Source organism: Anarhichas minor, unplaced genomic scaffold (assembly GCF_050575085.1).
Source record: "Anarhichas minor isolate MPS153535 unplaced genomic scaffold, ASM5057508v1 ptg000018l, whole genome shotgun sequence".
Lineage (NCBI taxonomy): Eukaryota > Metazoa > Chordata > Actinopteri > Perciformes > Anarhichadidae > Anarhichas > Anarhichas minor.
In genome coordinates, this window is record NW_027466464.1 from 9,993,278 (window position 1) to 10,013,694 (window position 20,417).

Here is a 20,417-nt window from a genome sequence, read left to right on the forward strand (position 1 = left end):
ACAGCGAGGCACTTTCTCGTCGCTGCCACAGGCAGATACGTAGCCCGAATGGCAACCCGCCGGCCCGGGCCGAGAGCCGGACAGGGGGAAAACCAATTAGAGTTGTTTACCAGCTAACCCAGTCACCTCGCTTATACCTGTGTGTTTTAACGTGGCCAACAGCTGCTTATGTTTTTGCTGTGAGGAAGGCACAGAGAGGTGACCGTAACAGTCACTATATATTATAGTATCGTCTCAGACCTGCACAGAAGATATTACACAAATGCACAATCACAGGCTGAGTTGTGCTATCCATTACTGCCGAACTGATCTTTGCAACAACGGTGGACTGGCCCCTTAAAGCAAGTACGAATGTGTCGTCTGCAACCTCCCTTTATTTCGTCTTCAGCCCTCGTCTCTCCACCTCGCTTCCTAGAGATCACTCACCACGGGGACAGTGTGGGCGCTGCCGCAGCGGCTTTTGTTTCTGCAAAGAATCTTCCACGCACACCCACATTACGCGGGCAGACGAGAACAGACTACCAATTACTTCCCTGATGAGCATAAAGAACTCAAGTTAGGTGTAGAAGACATATCTGCGCCACTCATCTCACTATGCGTCAATAGACAGACACGTAAATATATGATTATCCAAGAATCCCAGGTTTATCTTGGCTTAGATGCCTGATAGATTCACCCCGCCTACACACACACACACACACACACACACCTACACACACACACACACACACACCACCTTCATCAACATTCAAAGGGGGCAGAGGTCCACAGTTGGACCCATCATTATATCTGCATTAATTAGGTAAGCCTCCTTTTCTCACTGCATTGTCTGCAAAGTAGATGGAAGGAAAGAGAAGGGGGGGGGGGGGGGGGATGCAGAATGGGTGTGGGACTCCCAATTAGAGACATGTACCTGCCATGAGGGAGGCGGTTATCCCCCGCTCTCCCATTATCTCATCCCTTCTTCATCTCCAAAACTCCCATCTTTTTGCCCACTGCGGTGAGCCAACTGTTTGGTAACGATGTCTCTTGTCTATTTCTTTTTTTCATTACTCTCTCTCTCTCTCTCTGTCCTTTATTAAGTTCTGTCTCTTCTCAGGACGGTTTCTGCTCCGTCACTCTTTCACAAAGCTGACAGTTAATTTCCTGTCAAGTGCCCGACTGTTGCTGGATAAAAAAAATAAACAACTTAAAAGCTCCACACGGCAATCTGGAAACCAATATATTGCACGCAAACGCAGGTGAGCGGCCACACAAGTTGCAGCAGACAGCAGCATACATCAACACACACACACACACACACACACACACACACGGCAACTCTGTGGGGACCTGCAAACAGTCTCATGGAATAGGACATCTCATTAACTTAGCATTATCTACCTACACAACCACTCCATCAAACCCTCATTGGGGGGGGGGGGGGGGCGGGGGGAGTAGCGGGGGGTCCGGGTTCGATAGACCCCCACTGTCACCGGAGCTACTGGGAAAGCGTTATTAGCGCGTCGCTGTCGTCATTAGCCCGCCGTCGCCCCGCCGTCACCTCCGCGAGACCGGCATCCTGAGAGGACACGACGGTTCGGTTTGCATTGAACTCTGGGAATGAGAGTTCCTCTGGTATGTTTGTCGCTAGAGTTTATTGGTGATTGATGATGAAGAACTAATTTGTTCATCTTCTTCTTCCTCTCTCCATTTGCCTGTGAAAAACTGAAGACGGCGATCATGGACGATGACTACTGCTGCTTTGGACACTCGGCTAGTCGCAAAGGAAACTCGCTGAGGGAAACTGGACTGACTGTAATTACTGAAGCTACTGTCATTCTCATTACTTTAAGGGAGGGGGGCGACGTGCCTGCGCTCAGTTAGCCGTGCTCTAATGAGGCTCTATATGCAACACGGAGATCACAGCCAGCCAGGGTGCTGAAGTCGCCAACCTGACCCGTGCAATTAGCCCTTCCAGAGAGAGCGAGGGAGGGAGCGCTCACTCCGTTAGACCAACTTATCTATTACACAACATTTTCTTAACCAACTGCATCAGACTGCTGCACACGCCAACTAAACGCTTCATCTCTGCAGACTAAACGCCGTGACATCTTTCAGGAAATCATCTCTCCGCGGGGCCGCTTTGTTTCTTTCGGCAATTGCGACAACATCTCTGACGGTGTGTGTGTGTGTGTGCAGTGTGAGTCGAGTGTGCGTCGTCCTTAATAAGCTTTCCTATCTCAGTGGGTGGCTGGGGTCGGGCATAACGAGGGCCGTGAGAACGCTGTCTGGCACCGTGTGTGTGTGTGTGTGGAGGAAGTCGTGCTTTCAGGATTTAATTGAAGCGGGTGCATGTGTGCATCGTGTGTGTGCGCATGTGTGAGCTCACGCGCTCACAGACTTGACGAAACTCGTGAACACCTTGGCATGCGGTGTTTGAGGTGAGGCACACACACACACACACACACACACACACACACACACACACACACACACACACACACACACACACACACACACACACACACACACACACACACACACACACACACACACACACACACACACACACCTTTCTAATGTGATTAAAAAACATGATTGACGTGGTGTGACGTTCGAGACTTAAATCACAGCAGAGGCAGAGCACAGAGATTTCTTGCAACAGGCTCGATGTGTTTTTTACGGAAGAAGAAGAAGAAGAAGAAGAAGAAGAAGAAGGCGAACAGCTCAGAGCAAGTGAGAAAACTGGGCAAATATCCCCATTTGTTTTGGGGAATGAATGAAAGTGAGATACAGAGGCAAAAAGAAGCAGAGAGGGTGAAAAGAAGAAGGAATTTAATGAGCGCTGGCTAAACTGCCCGTCCGCCTTGGAGAATACACGAGAGATGGGAAAGAATAGGAAGAAAGAGAGGAAGTAAAGAAAAAGAGGAGCGATGGATGCGTGAGCCAAAGCTCCCGTGAAAGTGCAGCTCGGCCGGGGGAGGAATAAGGAGCTTAGGACTATATAGGAGCGGTGCGGCGGCGTTCAGAGGCACGGGGAGAACAGTTAATCAGCCAAGCAGAAATGTTATCGCAGTAATTAGATTGCTCTGTATGTATTTGGAGAGGAGAGCGCACATCTCAGTGGGGCTCGCAGTGAAGAGAGAGAGAGAGAGAGGAGGGAGACGGGGAGGGAGGGTGAGAGAGAAACAAGCCGAGGAGCAAACGGGGAGAGAGAAATGGGAGACAGAGAGAGAGAGAGAGAGAGAGAGAGAGAGAGATTAACACTATAAAGAGTTGTGATGTAACACAGAGCCTCCTTCTCCCCGTTCTGGCAACGCGGCGCTGCTTCACGGTGAGACAAGTCGGAAAATATTTCCGGCTCGAAATAGACAGAATGACACCGGCGGCAAAAAATAGACAACAAGTGCTCTTTTAAAAGTCGGTGAGGTGGTCTCCTGGTGGAACCGGGGGATCGGGCTACGAGTAGACTGTCGCCCCAACAAGGTCAAGCCGGGTCGCTGAACGCTTTCGATTGACAGCGCCGTCAGCCAATCCTGTGCCTCCCTGCGGAAAGGCCCCGGCCTCTGTTTTCCCCCGCTGGGCATAATTAAGTCATAATTTATCAGACTTCCTCGCCCTGCGCCACACACCAGCGATTTGGCCCAAATCAGCTCCCATTAATGGCTGATATCAGCAGCGATAGGACAAAAAAATAATAATAGAAGAAGAGGGAGAGAGTGTGAGAGATCCGCCCGGCCTTAATCGTAGTTAAAAGAGCTTCACTTAGAAGCTATTAATAATGTAGGGAGGAAGATGCGGGTCGAGGATTCATCTGTTAGTTCTGATTTTCAATCTTTTCGTGCGAATGCACAGCAGGAGGAACCAAACGCTTTTCTTAATCAACGCCTGGCCAGTCCCCAAAGTACTGATACCTCAGTCCGACAAAAGAGAGAGTGGGTAATATGAAGGTAATAGGAAAGAAGGAAGGAAATTGTGAGAGGAAGGAAAAAAGAAGAAGTGGTAAAGAGAGAGGAGGCAGGAAGGAGAGAGGGGGGGGGGGGGGGGGGGGGGCAGGAAGAGGGAGGGGAGACAAAAGAGAGAGTTGGAGAAAGGAAGAACGAGGCGAGCGGCTGCATGATCTAGGAAACAGGAAAGTTAGGAAGGGGACCGGAGAGAAGAAAAAAGGGAGGAGGGGAGGAAGGGAGAAAAAAAGAGAGAGGGATGAAGATGGAGATCAAGGAGTGGATAGGTACGGAGAAAGAGAAGGGAGATAAAGTAAGAAAAAAGACAAGCAATAGAGATGGGAGGAGAACAGAGGAGTGGAGCAGGGAGGCAAGCAAAGTCAGGGGAGAGAGAGAGAGAGAGAGAGAGAGAGAGAGAGAGAGAGAGAGAAGGGGGCGAGAGAGCTCCCTGCTGCGACGTCCGGGGGGCCGCCTGGTGAAATATGGGCTTCCCTGTAATTGTTTGCATCCCGCCTTGTGTCACATTTCAGCAACTCTGCGCAAAAAAGCTGTCGCCACCGGCAATCCGTCTCGTCTTTCCTCTTCCATCACCGCTTCTGTAGCGGAGGGCATTAATATTTAACCACTGGGCTGCACTCACAACACACGTAACCAAAAGGCCCGGAAGCTGTTTGGCTGCTGCGACTGAAGATTTCCTATATAAAGGGTCAATTCGCCGACTCTACACAAACAAACAGTATTTGCACGCATAATTGATGTTGGATAGTTTAGGATCTGGCAGGATTAGAGGTTTTATACCCTGAACTGCTTTACTTTTTTGTAAGAATTCCTCACATGCTCCCAGCTGTCGGCTGGTGAAAAGGCCAGGTCAGCGCGGCTCCAGATGAGAGCCATTGGCAGACTGAAAGGTTAGACTCTGGGGCTCCTCGGGGCCCTCCGCACACCCTCGGACAAGACACACTTAACCTTCTCGGTCTGGAAAAGCAGAGGTCGCGCTCCGTGTGTGTTTAGGCGGGAGATGGAGTGCGTGTGTGTGTGCCATTAGACGTGAAATGACAGAGGAAGCCCATCCATCACGGGCGCCGTTGAAGATGACCGTACGGGACGCGACCGCCAGTCGCTTCCTGGCGCCCACGGAGCACACGTACGGGATCAAATGCTAATCGGTCGTGACCGTTTCCCGTGGGCACATGAAGACCTATAATTGGCCGGTGAGTGATGGGCAGTCGGCTGCTGAGCCGTCTGGCCGATACGGATGCGTCTGCGCCTCAAAGCGTCCCCCTCCCTCGGGGTCAATCTCAAATGTCATAACTCGATCGGAGCCGATGGATCGCGGGGGCCGATCGACAACAAATGGAAGTCCCGGCTCACCGTCTCTTTTGATAATTACCTCGTGGGCAATAATTCACCGTGCAAATGTTGGGTATCATGTTCCTCTGCTGGATGAGTCACAGACCGGTGGAAACGAAAAACAATCCCAAATGAGATCTGTGCCGTTTGACAAATGTGACGGCTACTGGAAAAACTCTAGAGGACATTAGCGAGTGATTACCGTTCCTGAAGATTGCTCCTCACATCCTCATATAATAGATAATGTGGCTGGCTGAAGAAGTTAGACAAGAGAGCGCATAATTAAACAGTACAGACCTCCACAACTTCCTGGGAAACTGTGGAGGGGCAGAGGTAAACAAGCCGTTTGAAGCCTATGAATGAAGTCATTAATTCTTCCGTCGCGGTCGAACTGCAGAGGAGTGAGTCGGCGTACCCCGCCGTAAATAAGAGAGCGCTCCGAGCCAAACGGCGCGGCGGAAGAAGAGGGAAGGAAGGCAGGTGTAGCCAGGGCATGAAAGACGAGGAGCATAAAAAGGCCTTTCGTGTGAGAGGAGAAGGGGGGGGGTGTTTCAAGGGTAAGGCGTGAGAGATGTAGAGAGGGAGGCCTGTTGTGACTGCCCCCTTTATCAGCTGATATATATGCATGAGGATTTCCTCATCATCCCCGCTGTCAATTCCCCATCCCTCTGATATTTGAGTGACAGCTCGCATCAACACCAATAAACCTGCACATCATTCCGGGGGAAGCTGCCCATCGCGCCGGATTGGAGGGTGGAGAGAAAGAAAAAAAAAAAAGTTAATTTGTTTTTCCGGCGGCTGCCGGCGGTGATAGCGCCCCGCGACTGTTTGCCTCCACGCCGAAGTTGTAAATTTGAATTACGCCTCAATAGAGGTGGCAGGAGGCCGCTTCTGCTCTATGCGGAAGCTCATTTTCCAACGACTGGTGGAATACGTGGCAGCTTTTTTATATTTAGGGTGTCGCGGGGAGCAAATTGTGCACAAATCTGAATTATGAAAGATAGAAAATGAAACCATTCTACGACTACTTTCTCGCTATGGAGGAGGATTCACCGCTAACACACACATTTCTAGGGGCTGAGAGGTTTGGTGGTAATTATAATGACGGATAAGCTTAAGAGCCATTAATGGCTTCAAATAACCAGAATGCAACATGAGGAAATGCACAAACACCCGTGTATTTTATGCACGTATCCACACACGGACGACCACTTCTCCCTTTCTCTAATTGCAGGGTTAAAGCCAACAGCGGATAAGAGAGGCGACGTTAACCCTCCGAGGGATTTGCGTGATTGCCGGCTCCATTTCAATCATTCAGACCTCCGACCAACGCGAGCGACACGAGCGCGGCCTTCCCCGGGACCGTGTATCCGACGCGGCCCTAATCAGCGAGCCTGCGGGGGCCGTGCGCTCCGCACATGTCAAGTGTTGCAAAGAAAGTGATTTGTGGTTCGGCATATATTATTAATGCAAAGATAAAGACATGAATGGAGATGAAGTGAGAGAGAGAGAATGTCTATCCATAGGAGATAGGTTTGTCCCGTGTGCAAAATGTATGGCCTTATGCATATTTTACAAAAGACTCTCTTACAGACTCCACTCCGGCATTCCACATCAAGCGCAGCTAACGGCCCCTAAATGCCAGATGAGGTGGCGGATCAAAGATATCCACCTGCAGCGTGGTAACCGACGGTGGGATTAGGTGATGCACCTCCAAATTAGCCCCATCACGGCTTAGAGTCACGGCTAAGACGCCCACACAAACATGTCACAGGGATTTCGGTACGCCTGGCAACACTTTTGACAGCCGGGCCCGTTCAAAGAGTCGCCTACATCTACGCTTCCTTCCTTTTTTCTTTCCTTGCTGGTCTCATGTGTTGGAAGCCACAGTGATCACTGCTATAGCCGCAAACAGGACGTGACTGGAGCAGATAAAGAAGAGAGCCCCCGGCGACAGGGGGACTACACCGGCCTTGTGCTTGTTTAATCGGCAGGAGGTCTCCGGGACCTCGCAGCACACATTAGCACTCTTAATCGTAGATAATCACGAACTTGTGTGAATTCAAGTGGGATTTGAGAGCTCATTTTGTCTAACGCGGCGTGGTCAATCAACAGTTGGTTCAAGGAAATAGAGAGATGACTTGAGGTAAGGAAGAGAGGAAGGCCTCATCATGAAACTAAAAGGGGAAGAGAGCAAGTGCTCAAGGAAAGGGAAGCAAAGGAGTGTGCAACGACAGCGGTAATCCATCAGAAATCATCCCGGCGGTGTGACAACAAGGCTTTGGTTTCTGTAGAGCACAGCTCACCGGTGACTACCTCTCAACCCCGCGCATCCTGCTGCTCTGCGATAGGACGAGAGCGGAACGGACGCCGCTAATTGGCTTGCTTCCCCGTCGGAGGACCCGGGGTAGAGGATACATATCGTGTCGCATGCGGATTTGCAAAACAGCGCATCAAAAAAAAAAAGGGGGGCAGCTTTCATGTCCCTTACATTTACAGAGGGGTGGTGGTTGGTGGTGCGCTGTCACGGCGGGACGCGTGTCGATGGCGACAGCTTAACTTTGATCCTGAGTGACTGACGGGACGGCCGGGACAGACGCGACGCGACGACGCAGAGGACAAGCTATATCCATCAAACCCTGACCTCCCGATTAAGTCGCGTTGGCTCACACTACAATACGTCTAATCCTCACACAACACCCAAGTCTGTCAGCTGGGTCGCAGTTGCATAAGTCTAATATGGTTATTAGGACCTTTGACCTTTTAAACACACACATCATCTCCACCAATCCCTAATTGCTGACCTTTAATGACGCACCACAATTACGCCGGCAGACTCACACCAGCTGTGCAGAGATAGAAAAAACACTGTATGGAAGTGATGCTCTTCACATGAAGAGGATCACGTATGGATTTAGCAAAACAAACCAAAACAAATGTTGCCCTAGCCAACGTGATCTCCAGAGGTCACCTTACACCCAGCTGTTTGCAGTGCGCTGCCGCCAAAAACAACTTCTTCTTCAAATACTGGCGGCTAACTAAATATTTATGGCCGCCGAAAGGACAGGGCCCTCTTCCAACATGTGTTGTGCTCGCTGCTGTTGCGCACACTTTCACTGCGGAGGTAAATTGAGGTCACATGTTTATAATTTGCCCTTTTCCTAATGCTGCCATTGGAGTAAAATAACATTTGAGAGCTGCGATTAGATTGAACCGCGCAATACTCCGGCTAATTAAGTCATATTTCAAGTTCAATAACGATCAAGGCGGCCAGATAAAGGCCAGGGAGGGAGAGAGAGAGAGAGAGAGAGGGGGAGAGAGAGAGACTAGTGTGCGGTGCAACAATCCGGAAGCTTTTTATACGAGACTCCGTTCTATTGTTGAGGCAGAAAGGCACTCAGCCTCTGTGCTCGGATTGAACAGTGGGCTGGGTTTAAGTGTTTCTCACTATTTTTTTTTCAACAAAAAGCCAGACATTTGCTGGTTTCGTGCTTCTTAAATGTGAGAATTTGGTGCTTTTCTTTATCTTACGTGACAATAAGTGGCCTTGTTGGTCGGATAAACAAACCACTTGAAGACGTCACCTTGGGCTGTGGGAAATTGCTATTTCCTGACAAAATGTTATTGACAAAAAACAACTAATCAAGAGAATAATGGGCGGATTAATAGAAAATTGAAATAACGGTTAGATGCAGCCCTTAAAGAGAGTATTGAGATAAAAGGAGGAGAAAAATCCCGGCTCCAAAGCATACAGCGGGAATAAACAGGAAGTGGTACTGTGTGCTCGCGGACTATAGATGCAGAGATTACCTCCCAAACACATAAACACAATCTGTCACACAGCTAGCGGTGTCAGCTCCTACGTAGGCTTGATGTGTGGAATAAATGGAGCTATAAAGTACATTTTACCCGGGACGTGAAGCGCTAACTGGACTGGATTTCGGGCCGGTTTTATGCTCAACTACAACCTGTGTCACACGTCTTCCCGTGTCCTTCATCTTGGCCCTTCTCTCCACCAGCAGCCCTAACCATGTGCACATCTCTTCCATTACCGCGGTTGACACTGTGGCCGATTGGATTCTTATCTGCCATCTGTAGGGCTATCTCTTCGCCCACAGCCTAATTGAATCTCAAGTGTTGGGAGTGCGGTGATACACTGACCACACCGTGTCACTGCCAATAGATAAGGGATCGCTGTCGGAGGATTGGACCGTCGCAATCACGATGGGGACGCGTTGATAAAGGGGCCGACAAGCCGCTCGTGGGTTGGCGACTGTGTCGGTGGGACTTTGCTTGGATTGAGAGATAATGGATATCCTCCATTACAGCGAAGGTTGTGTTCATAGCCAATAATCCGATACCCCATAATCCTGCTGGCTGCTTTGTTGAAACTGAACCAGGGGAAAGTAGGGCGGTTGTTTCCCCATCGTCTTTGGAGCTGCTTTGCTTGATTTATTGATTTAAAAGAGTCACCTCGATGGTAGAATGTTTAAACCCAAAAAAACCGCATACGTTGTTTGAAGAGGAAACGTGTGACTCAGGACTTTTAAAGAGGTTAAAGTATTTAAGGATTCCTACCTTAAGAGGCCGAATCCTTTCTTTTTGGTCTTCTTCTCCGCGTCGTCCACAGAGTCGTCCGTTTTCTTCTTCCCTTTGCTCTTCTTCTCCTTCTTCTTCCCTTTGGTTTTCTTCTTCTTCTTGCCGTCCTCCGCGTCCAGGCCCTGGCGAGAGGAGCTGCTGACGGGCGTTTCACAACCGGAGCTGTGGTCCGTCAGGTCGTCGTCTAGCGGAGAGGGGCGAAGGTGCAGAGGTAAGTCATTTCGTTCGGGTGTATGCATCGCTGTGCTGTTAAAGGGACCTGTTCAGTGAGCTAGTTAGGCCTCTAATAGGCAGACTTCCTCCCAGAGCAGGGCGCTGGGCTGAGTGTTTGATTTAAAGTATCAGAAGACAGAGTTGTGTGACCTGCCAAAGGCAGAAACTTGTGTAATTGTCATTCGCCGTCGAAGTGAGACTTCTCCTCTGCGGACGGGTAATTTTTCACACTCCAGATTCCTCCAAACATCATTAGTCAACATTCTGCATGGACTCACTCATCCCAGCTAATGCGGGGGATAATTTCCTCAGTAATCATCACACACACACACACACACGACATCCAGCGCGTCTGTGGGTTCACAAGGTAGAGCATTAAAAATATGCTGCTGTAAGATATAAAGTTGCTCTTCCTAAATTGCTGAGTGGATAAAATCATGGAGCATTTCATTAAGGTACTCAGGCTAAGCACCGTCCCTTGGCAGGCCCCTGGCTCTTCTTGAGTGCCAGTGTGCTCTACAGCCTGAGGGATTTGCAGGGTCCAATCTAAAAAAGAAAAAAAAGAATACGACATCTCGGAAAGGATCTTTTAATACAGCGACAGAGTAAAGTCTCACCGTCTTCTGAGGGCCCGTCGTAGGACTTGTCGATGGCGAAGCGGAAGCTCCGGTTGCACCCGCGCCCGATGTGCGGCCGCGGCCGGTGGAAGGGCACCTGGGCTTTGCTGCGACTCTGCTCGGCCTCCGCCATGGCCGTCTGGAGGCTCTCGAGGGAGCTGGACTTCCAGAGGCCCAGGGTCGGGCCCAGCGCTCCGCCGGCCAAGGGCTCTGGGAAACAAAAGAGACGAGAGAGAGAGGGGGGGAGGGGGGCTGTGAGCGATGAGGTGGACCGATGTTTAACAGGATGAGAGGGAGAAGGGAGGGCGGACTAAGTGATGGAGGAATGAGATGTGCTGCCACTGATAAAAATGGGACAGAATGATTTTAAGAGACCCTGGGTATTGAGATCATAAGCTTTTAGCTAAATTTCCCCTACCGCTTACTAAACATTATCATCCACCGCATTCATATTTCCTTATTTAAAGGGCATTAAACTTTTAAGTATGAATGCTGCCCGAAATGGAACAGAGATTCTAGTTCATTGCAGGAGAGGGAGGAGGTGGGACGAGACGTTTCACATGAGTTACGGGAGGGTACACTGGAACGAGTCCATCGGTCCATTTGTGCCCGATTAGGACGCATCCAGCGTAAAGCTGTGCACTGCGGCTTCTGGACCAAAATCAAGGCCGACCAAAGTGTACGGCAGCGTTCAGCCAGCATGCCTCATCGGCCTCTTTCACACACGTTCAGCCGTTTCTTTAAACTATTTGTTGCACTTTTTCACTTCTTCGTTCTTGTGTTTGGTTTAGTCCGATTGTGCTGGCAGCTGAATTTAACTTAATTCCTTTATCTTATCTTAACATGTGAGGAAAACAGCACTGAGCACTGCAAATAAAAGTTATGAAACTATAAAGGAAAACTTATTTTAGGGCATCTTTACTAAAGCAGGACTGAAGATGAGTGGAAACTATTTAGGTAATTAATCTTATGGAGTCTGGAGTGGATCAGTGTTACAGAATATCTCAATGGTTAATTGGAATCAAGACATGCATATTTACATTTATAAAAAATATAAAGAAATATAAAGCTGTGAAGAAGAAATGTAAAGAGAGAGAGAAGCAGGTGAGCAACATAGAGGAGGAGGAGAGGAAACAACGAGTGAGGTGGAGTGGTACAGGGACGGCTGAGGAGCGGCACTGTGGGAACCGACAGGCTCATGCATAAAGCAAACAAATGAACTGCCATCATACTGTACTCCGGTACGGCCTCCGACTCCAGAGAGGAAGAGAGGGGAGACGGAGAGGAAAAGGGATGAAGGCCACAGCTGACTCAGCGGGGGGGGGGGGGGGGGGAGTCGCAGGGAAAAAGGGGAAGATTTTAGGGGAGCTGTGGGGTAGATGGAGAAACAGGACAGATGAGAGGAGAGAGTAAACGTCACGCCAAAGTGGAATCCGAGCAAAACAAAAACTCCAAAATGCAACGACACCTCCCAGCTGTGTATCACAATGAAACAGCACTCTTCAAAGAAGCTACAGACAGGTAGCAAGCAGCCGGTTGTTGTTGTTTTTCAGTTTGAAACTTTCCTGTCGGGATGACTTTCTCGCGTCGTGGCACACTCGCTGCTTAAGACGTCATTTCAGAGGCTTCAAAGCTGGGGGGGGGGGGGGGGGGTGAAACTGAAGCGGGCGATAGAGGCGAAGCAGGGGGCGGCGGTGGGAAAGTAAGCGGAGCGTTGCTGCCTTTTAAGTCCTAAATTGACTTTCTGAGAGGAAGTGGGATTTATGGGGAATAAGGGGTTATAAATAGAGAAGGGGGGGGGGGGGGGCGCTCAGGAATAAAACGCTCAATTTGAGAGGCAGGATTTGTGTCACAAATGTAATTACGGCTGTCCAGCTCGCAGCCTGATAGAATTAAGCTCCTTGCCAGCGCGCTGCTGCACTATACACAGAGAAACTGTGTGTGTGTGTGTGTGTGTGTGTGTGCGTGTGTCTGTGCTACAAAATGTGAGAATTTTCAAAAGGACAGAAATGTAGAAGTCCCAATACTGCCTGTATGAGATAGCGGTGTGTGTCCTTGACCGCTTTAGATGAAACAGGAGAAGAAACACTTTTCGCTGGTGTGTGTGTGTGTGTGTGTGTGCACGGGCTCATCCCATGCATGTCATGGTGGCCGAGGCTGGAGGTAAATGAATAATGAGGGTTTAATAGGATGGATGAGCGGTGGAGAGGTGGCTATCATCGCCAGCTCGATCCAATGGAGGGTGAAATCAGCGCTTATCACATATCGCCGGCCGCTGTGCCAGCAGATGCTCCCTCGGACCCGTTCGTCTCACGCCCGGCCTGACTGCCGCCAGATTCAAGCCAACAGGGCCCCGGATCCCGGCGATGCCCTTCACAGCTGTAACGCTCCTCCGTCCAAGACCATCGCTCCGTTTCGGTTTCGGGAAGGAACATTTGGCTCGGATGGTCACTAAACTCCCAGTTGAATCATCTGTACAAAAGATGATTTACTGTGTTCGAAAATATCTGTTCTTTGAGTACATTTAAACTTCAGAAGGGAAGTCATGTACAACTCCCAAGGTGCATTTCAGCGAGAAACATCTAATTACAGAGCGTCTGATGAGTGATTCTAAATATGACTCTTTGTAGATATCTGATAATACGTTCAGCACACAAACCAGTTCACTGTTGCATCACGGATGAATAATTCATGTATTAAGTCACTGTTGCGTGGTATTTCGGTCCCGATTTCTGCGGCAACATAATTAAAAATGACGACCGGAACACAAAGCTACGATGCAGTGTGGTGCCATTCATTTATCCACGAGACTCCAGTGTTGAAGAACATTGAGAATATTGTTAAAATAAAACATTACGCTGGGAAAAAAAAAAACATAAAACAACACTTACTCAACTTTTGATGGAGAAGGGACTTCTGGGAAATGTGTAAGAACATAATGCCGAACGAATGTGGAAAACAAAGAACCTGCCAATTACCACTTCATCCACAGATATCCGCTCAGAGGTGCGAGCGCAGAGACACATGCACCACAACGTGCACCTGCCACACACCTCTGCATGTGATCCGTGTATCGCTGTACTTCAGTGAAAGGCTGTCGTGTCTGCTGTGGAGCAGACAGCAGCCAAGTCTTTGCCTGAGACGTAGCCTTGGGGTCCCGCTGTGCCGACGGGCCCTTCAAGGACGAACACCCCTCTCTCTCTCTCTCTCTCTCTCTCTCTCTCGGTGGTCCAACAGTATGAACGCTGATCTTTTTTTGTGTGGTTGATTAAAACATAATAATCTGGCTCTGGCTCTGGAATGTGTGTTTTCCCGCCCAAAAAAATAAAAATGTGAATAAAAGTCGCCTGCACACAACTCTGTAATTATTTCACACACACACACACACACACACACACACACACAATCCAATCAACCAGATGGTGAACACCAAACAATTAAAACAGGATTTTGTCGTATTTATACGACACACACACACTCTTCCCAACACAAGCCCTGGCACACTGCTGCCCCCTCCCAGTGTCTCAGCAGGGTCTTAACACTTACCTATCAACTGGACTACAATGTGCTTCACAGCAAGCAGCTTTTGCAGCACACTGGCTGAAAGGTTGCCACAGTTACAAGCAAGTGACCCCCCCCCCCCCTATCAAAACCGCTGGGGGTGGTACGGAGAAAGTGTGTGTGTGTGTGTGTGTGTGTGAAGGGTGACGGTGAGTTGCCAAGGAGACACTTTAGCAAACAGGGAAAAGGGGTTTGTTGCTTCTGGTTCTTTAAATCGGGTACAGAGAGCACACACACACACACACACACATGATATGCTTACAAAAACACACATGTAAGACATAAACACACACACTTCCATCCAATATCCAATCTCAGGACAGGCCAATAAAAAAAGAACAGACTCTGACCTGCTCTGTTCTATAAACACACACACACACCTGTAAAAAGAAAGCCTGCTCTCAGTGTCGCCCACTTTTCAATAAAGGTTATTGAATTTAATCCAACAGCAGCATTAAACACACTGTTACAAGGGATAGAGCGGCCCCTGCTCTGTGGTCTCATTCAAGAGGAGCTTTAAAAAGCCTGAATGACCAACAGACATTAACAAATCTAATCTCAGTAAATGTTTATGAATGGGTTCTAGTAAGACTTGGACAGAACACACAAAGGTCTCTTCATAGCTCCACCTCAGATTAAATACAGGCTTTTAAAGCTTTATTGGAGCAAACCTGTGACGACATGCGAGACGTCTAAAGAGTAAAGGGCACGAGTGGCATGACGCATGTGTGTGGCACTGTTCTATATTTCTCTTCTTGACAAAAATAAGGATCCAAAATGAGCCGTGATAAGAGCTGGTCCAGTTCTCTAAACACTAAGGAAGCTGGGAGGAACAGAATGTCATTAATGCTCTGTCCCTCGTAGTCTAAATGTTTTCTTATCATACCGCAAACTCCACATCAAACCAAATCACTTCAGACATCCGGATAGCCAGTGGAAGCAAATCCAATTCATGTTGTGGCCGATCAAAACTCCACTCCGATTAAAGACCCGTCCGATGAGCGAGCGTCCCTCCATCACTATCTGAATGCACTCAGCTATATCAGGGGCCAGATGATGAAGCTGGACGGAGGCGCTGCTCTGGCAGTAATTGGGTTTAGCTGTTTGGATGTATGAGGGGAACGGGGGACATATGGGCCCGTATGTATCCGGCCTCCGACGAGATGAATGGCTTTAATAACCGGAGGGGACTTAAAAGGCCATTTCATAATTACTGCCTGCCTCTGCTGGATCGCGGCAGCTCAGGGGGTTGGCAGAGTACGGATGAGGGCTGGGGGGGCAGGTGCCGTGTTGTAAACGCCATTGGAGGGAGAGCTGCACAGTGCGCACATACCTGCATCGACTGCTACGCCTCTAACACGGTCTGCATGTTGGCGGGGTCGAGGGCTTTGTGGGTGAAATCAAAACTGGAGGATAATCAGATAGGATCCAAAAAGCATGTGGAGCCCAACAAACCCAAATGATGCTCCGCCAGTTAATGAGCAGCAACCCGTGTCGCTTTGTCACAAATCACACCTGGTCGCCCTTCGAGGCCGAACATGTTGACTGCGTGAAAAGAGCAGAATTGGCCGTGATTCCCTGAATCGGGTGGTGACTTTTAGCTTCAATCGACAAACAAAGAGTGCGAAAACAAAGCAGAGGCTTCAGCGCTGGCAAGAAGCCGGCTGGTTTTTAAAGTGAACAGACTAATGGCACTGGTGTGTGTGTGTGTGTGTGTGTGTGCTGGATGAGCTCCCGGGGTGATGTAAGAAGGCAGCCTGCTGCCAGGGGAGATTTTTTGACTCCGGGGGAGAAATATGAGGGGATGAGCGTAGGGATATCTGTCCATTACTCTTCCTCACACACACGAAACATCCAGAGCGCTGCTGGTTCTGACTTGGTGGAGGGAGCTCAAGAGACTGGAGCACGTTCCACGTAATCGCATGAGGCTGGAACAGATACAGCCGCAGAGGATGGAGAGATGGAGAGAGAGAGAGAGGCGAGCGAATGAGTAGAAAAAGATCAGCCTGTTGAGAGAAAAGAGAATGAGAGTGAGCATGAAGAGAAGAATCGGATGTAGGAGAGACGGAGGGAGAGAAAAGAAGAAAGGGAGACGACGGTTTGGGATTGAGAGGATACTAAAAATGGGGATGAGCCCGGCGACAAAGAGGAAGAGAATAATCAAGAGAGAAGCGACTGGGAAAGAACGAGATTGGTGGCAAAGATGAAAGCGGAAATAGGAAGAAAAAAAAGAGAGAGAGAGAGAGGAAGTGCCAGAGAAAAGGATGGAGCGAGAGGAGTGAAGCGCTCCTCACAGCGGCTCTAGCCAGAGAGAAAAAGGGTTTTAGCCAGATTAAAGAAGCCAGGCAGGCCTCTTAAGACCATCCGCCTAATGAAATATGTCAAAGCCCATAAAGAAACACTGAGGCCATTTAGGATGGGGGGGGGAAGCTAGGCGAATACACTGCTCAGCAAAAATGAAAAACACGCAAAAGCCCCGTCAATACACATTAGCTAAGATGTCAAGGGGGGGGGGGGAAGAAGGAATGCTGCAGCAGAGAAATGGATCACTTTATATATCATGAAGGTTCTGGGTGCTGATCAGAAATGCCAGGAAAATCATATCATGAGGAGGAGGAGGAGGAGGAGGAGGAGGAGGAGGAGGAAGCCACTTGTGCGAATGCTGAGTGTGGGGGATTTGAGGTCACCGGGGGTGCTCGGGCCATTTGTATTCCACCGGCAACAGGCTTAGTTGTCTTCTTGCAGGTGGATTTAAGAGATCGGTGTACGTGTGTGTGTGTGTGTGTGTGTGTGTGTGTGTGTGTGTGTGTGTGAGACACACACAGAGGCAGAGAGGGAGCCAACACCAGGACTAAAATGCTGGTCCAGACTCCTTAATTACATAAGCCTTGTCGCCGCATTAAAAATACACTGGCCGTTTCTGAGCGAGATGCGATGAAGCTACGCTGCCGATCTACACGGTCAACCGAGCGCGCCCGCTGTGTGCAACACTCTGACTTATATTCATGCAGAAGCCCGGAGCGACCACACGGAGTTGGCCGCTGAGAAGCAAATGCCGGAGCATCTGACTCAGTGGAACCGGTTGTGCACAAGCCGCAATAACTTCGCAACCAATGTTTTTCCTTTGGTGTCGTCAGCAGCGCTTGGTTACATTGCTGTGATTCATGTATCTGTTGAAGTGGCGCCTTTTCTTCATTAAGCGCCACGATCTGTGGCCGATGTTTGGCACCTGGTGCACCAGAGGGACGTCGGGGAAGAGCAGTGTTCTGGCTGCAGCGCTGATGGATTCTAAAACTTATTTTGAAGCTCTAATTACAGATCGCTGTGAGCGCGAGGGACGCCTGATTGCCCCCTCTCTCTCACAGTGAATCCATTAATAAATTCATTTAATCAAATGTGTGTTTTGATATCATTAGATTGCAAATTCTGCGGCCTGTTTTATCATGTCTGACGAGCAGGAAATGACAATATGTTAAGGTTGGGGCTTCCCTGCTTGCATTTCTCTGGGTATTTACACGCAAACAGGATGTGAAAATGAATGTGAGAGGGGCTGCTCCTTCCAGCATAAAGTGCTTCAATCCTTGGGAGTGAATTACATATAGTGTGTACCACCACTGTCTCTCAGTTAAAGCACTAACCAGACTTTTCTCAAATAAAACAAGGCGGAACCGAGGCAGAAGCCATTGCGGTGCTATACGGCTGCTGTCTGCTGGGTGAGGATTGAGCACCGAGCGCCTGCTGACCTGGACGGCTATAAAGCAGCGAGAGCTCCGACACTAAGTGCTTCACAACTCAGCTTTGTCAGCCGGGTGGAGCGAAGGGAGGGGGAGTGAACTATAAAGAAACGCTCGAGAAGACGACGGAGAAAATGAGAATCTTCCCGCAGAAGGTCAATTTCATATATTTCGTAACCGTTGCATTGTGGGAGGGGGAGGGAAACGTGGATCAAACACTTACCGTTCCTCTTCCCGGCCAGGGATCCCACGTTGCTCTCATCCGCCACTATAACAACCCAAAAAAAAGACAAACCACACAGTTAGCAGCTCATATTATCACTCGCCACACACGCTGGAATATGGAGCAGCTTTGTGCTGCTTTGTAATTGGTTTTAGTTGCATCTACTGGTGCTGGCACATGCTGTAAACGACTCAGAAGCATCACGGGACAGAGGAGGACGAGCGAGGGACGACACGGACTGAGAGAGGAAATGAAAAAGAAGCAGGGATATAAGAAGAACTAGTGATAGTGCGCTTGTGGGAGAAAATGAGAACGGAGAGAGGTGAGACAATGAGAGACATAATAAAAGGGGAGGAAAAGGGAAGAAAGACCAACCACCACCAGCCAATCTAACTAAACGGGACTGTGGTCGGCCGCCACAGGCCGCGCACCGTTGGATACAATAATAGGTTTTCATTACGCCGCTACGGATTTCTCTAAAATAATCCTTTTCTTTTTTTTATGAGGTCAGTTTTCCCTGGCGGACGGATGGGTGAGGGCGAGAGAAAATGAGAGGAATGGAGAATATGGAAGGGAGAAAGATGACGGGTGATAGGGCGTGTCAGGAAAAAACCCCGCAGAGAAACATCTGTAGCAGCCGGGACAAAGACTCAGAAATGCCTTTCTTGTGCACATAAAAATAAAAAGTTTGGGAGGAGAAACTACTCCAGGCTACATGACCCTGGCGGATAATGAAAAGCTTCCTTTTCCTGTGGAGGAGAGATAGAAGTCTGCATGGCCAGCAGCCAAATCTGTCTCCTCGTTCCACAGCGGAGGGCTAAAAATGTCTCTCAGCGTTTTATATGTGTGTTCATAATGTAAGTGTATTCGTAAAAAAAAAAAAAAACCCGCGGAGGCATGGCACTGCTGCATGTTGTCGAGAAACTCCTATATATGGAAGTGAGGTGAGAAAGTGAGAGACGGGGAAAGAAAAAAGGGAAGTAAAAGAAAGAGAAACGTAGAAGAGGACTCGGAGGTGGATCAGGAGGTTGAGAGACGTGGTGAGACAGAGACACACAGTTCATGAGACGGATCTGTTGTCACATATGACCTCTCGGCCTCTGAAAGTAGGAATGTGCTTCGCAGGCTGTCGGACTATTAGGCCTGTTATGGCTCCGAAGGACACCGCTGGCTGGATTGTGTTTCCACACTTGATATTTCAGACACCACCCACTTCTTCATACTTTTTATGGTCTGTAATTCGTCTCCAATAATCATTGATTGTATTAACCTCCAGTAATTATCTCTCTATAAAGCAGTTCAAGCACGAGGGAGTCACAGGGAATGATGCATGCATGTTTTGATCGCATAGATGAAAGCCTCAAGTCGTACTGTCACGAATAAGTTACCTATTAGTGTTTTATTCTTGTCACACATAGCGGGGTTACTCTTCTTTGTGGTGCTTTCAGGTACAGCTATAGTGTCAGTGGCTCCGCTATTCAGCAGGATTTCCGTGTGTGAGCTCTGAGTCAACAGACTATTTGCCAAAAGGCACGCAGGGTCAATAAAAGAAGATCACCTCCCTTCATGTCAAGTGGCGTTTAATAAAAGCCAACCTGCTCCGCGGCGCAGCTGAAAGCTCGGTAACGTGTGGCCGTGAACTCCGGCGTGTGGGAAACTCTCCAGCCGGGGAAAAAGAAAAACTAAACAGAAGCAATTGGCTGTTTGAATACAAAACGTGTGGAGAGGGTCGGCGTCTGAGGTCTCGTGTGTGATCGAAGCTCCTGCAATCTTTACACACACACACACACACACACACACACAGGAGCTCTACTAACTACCTTGTTTCAGCTCTGAGCACTTTGGAGAGGGAAGGGATGAATAGAACCAGAGAGATAACACGGACAAAAAAAATGAAAAACAGATTGAAATGGAGGAAGGCCAGAGATGGAGATAGGAGCCAGATAGCGGTGGGCATTGGAGTGGGTCCTCAGTGGGATGGAGCAGAGACGAGTGTGTGTTTGGGGAGTGCGCGGCCGCGCGTGCAGACCACCCTTTGTCCGTAATGAAAGCCAATCAGCTTGGGTGGCAGAGGCGTGTGCTGCAGGAAGAAAGCCAATCCACCGAACCTAATGAACCGCGATTGGAAATCAGAGCGAGGCAGAGGAAGGGAAGAGAGATGGATGGAAGAGAGCGGGAGCAATGAACCCGGCGG

General features: G+C 49.1%; 1 protein-coding gene across 2 annotated transcripts in view; it reads right to left on the bottom strand.

The window, feature by feature from the left end:
* Positions 1-20,417, bottom strand: part of pard3ba (par-3 family cell polarity regulator beta a) — a 96,944-nt gene that overhangs the window by 29,517 nt on the left and 47,010 nt on the right. For both annotated transcript variants that reach the window (XM_076094944.1, XM_076094943.1), the window contains exons 17-19: positions 18,224-18,268; positions 10,706-10,915; positions 9,855-10,059 (exon numbers count right to left, since the gene is read on the bottom strand). In XM_076094944.1, coding sequence (XP_075951059.1) covers positions 9,855-10,059; positions 10,706-10,915; positions 18,224-18,268 — 460 coding nt within the window. The remainder of the gene's footprint in view (positions 1-9,854; positions 10,060-10,705; positions 10,916-18,223; positions 18,269-20,417) is intronic.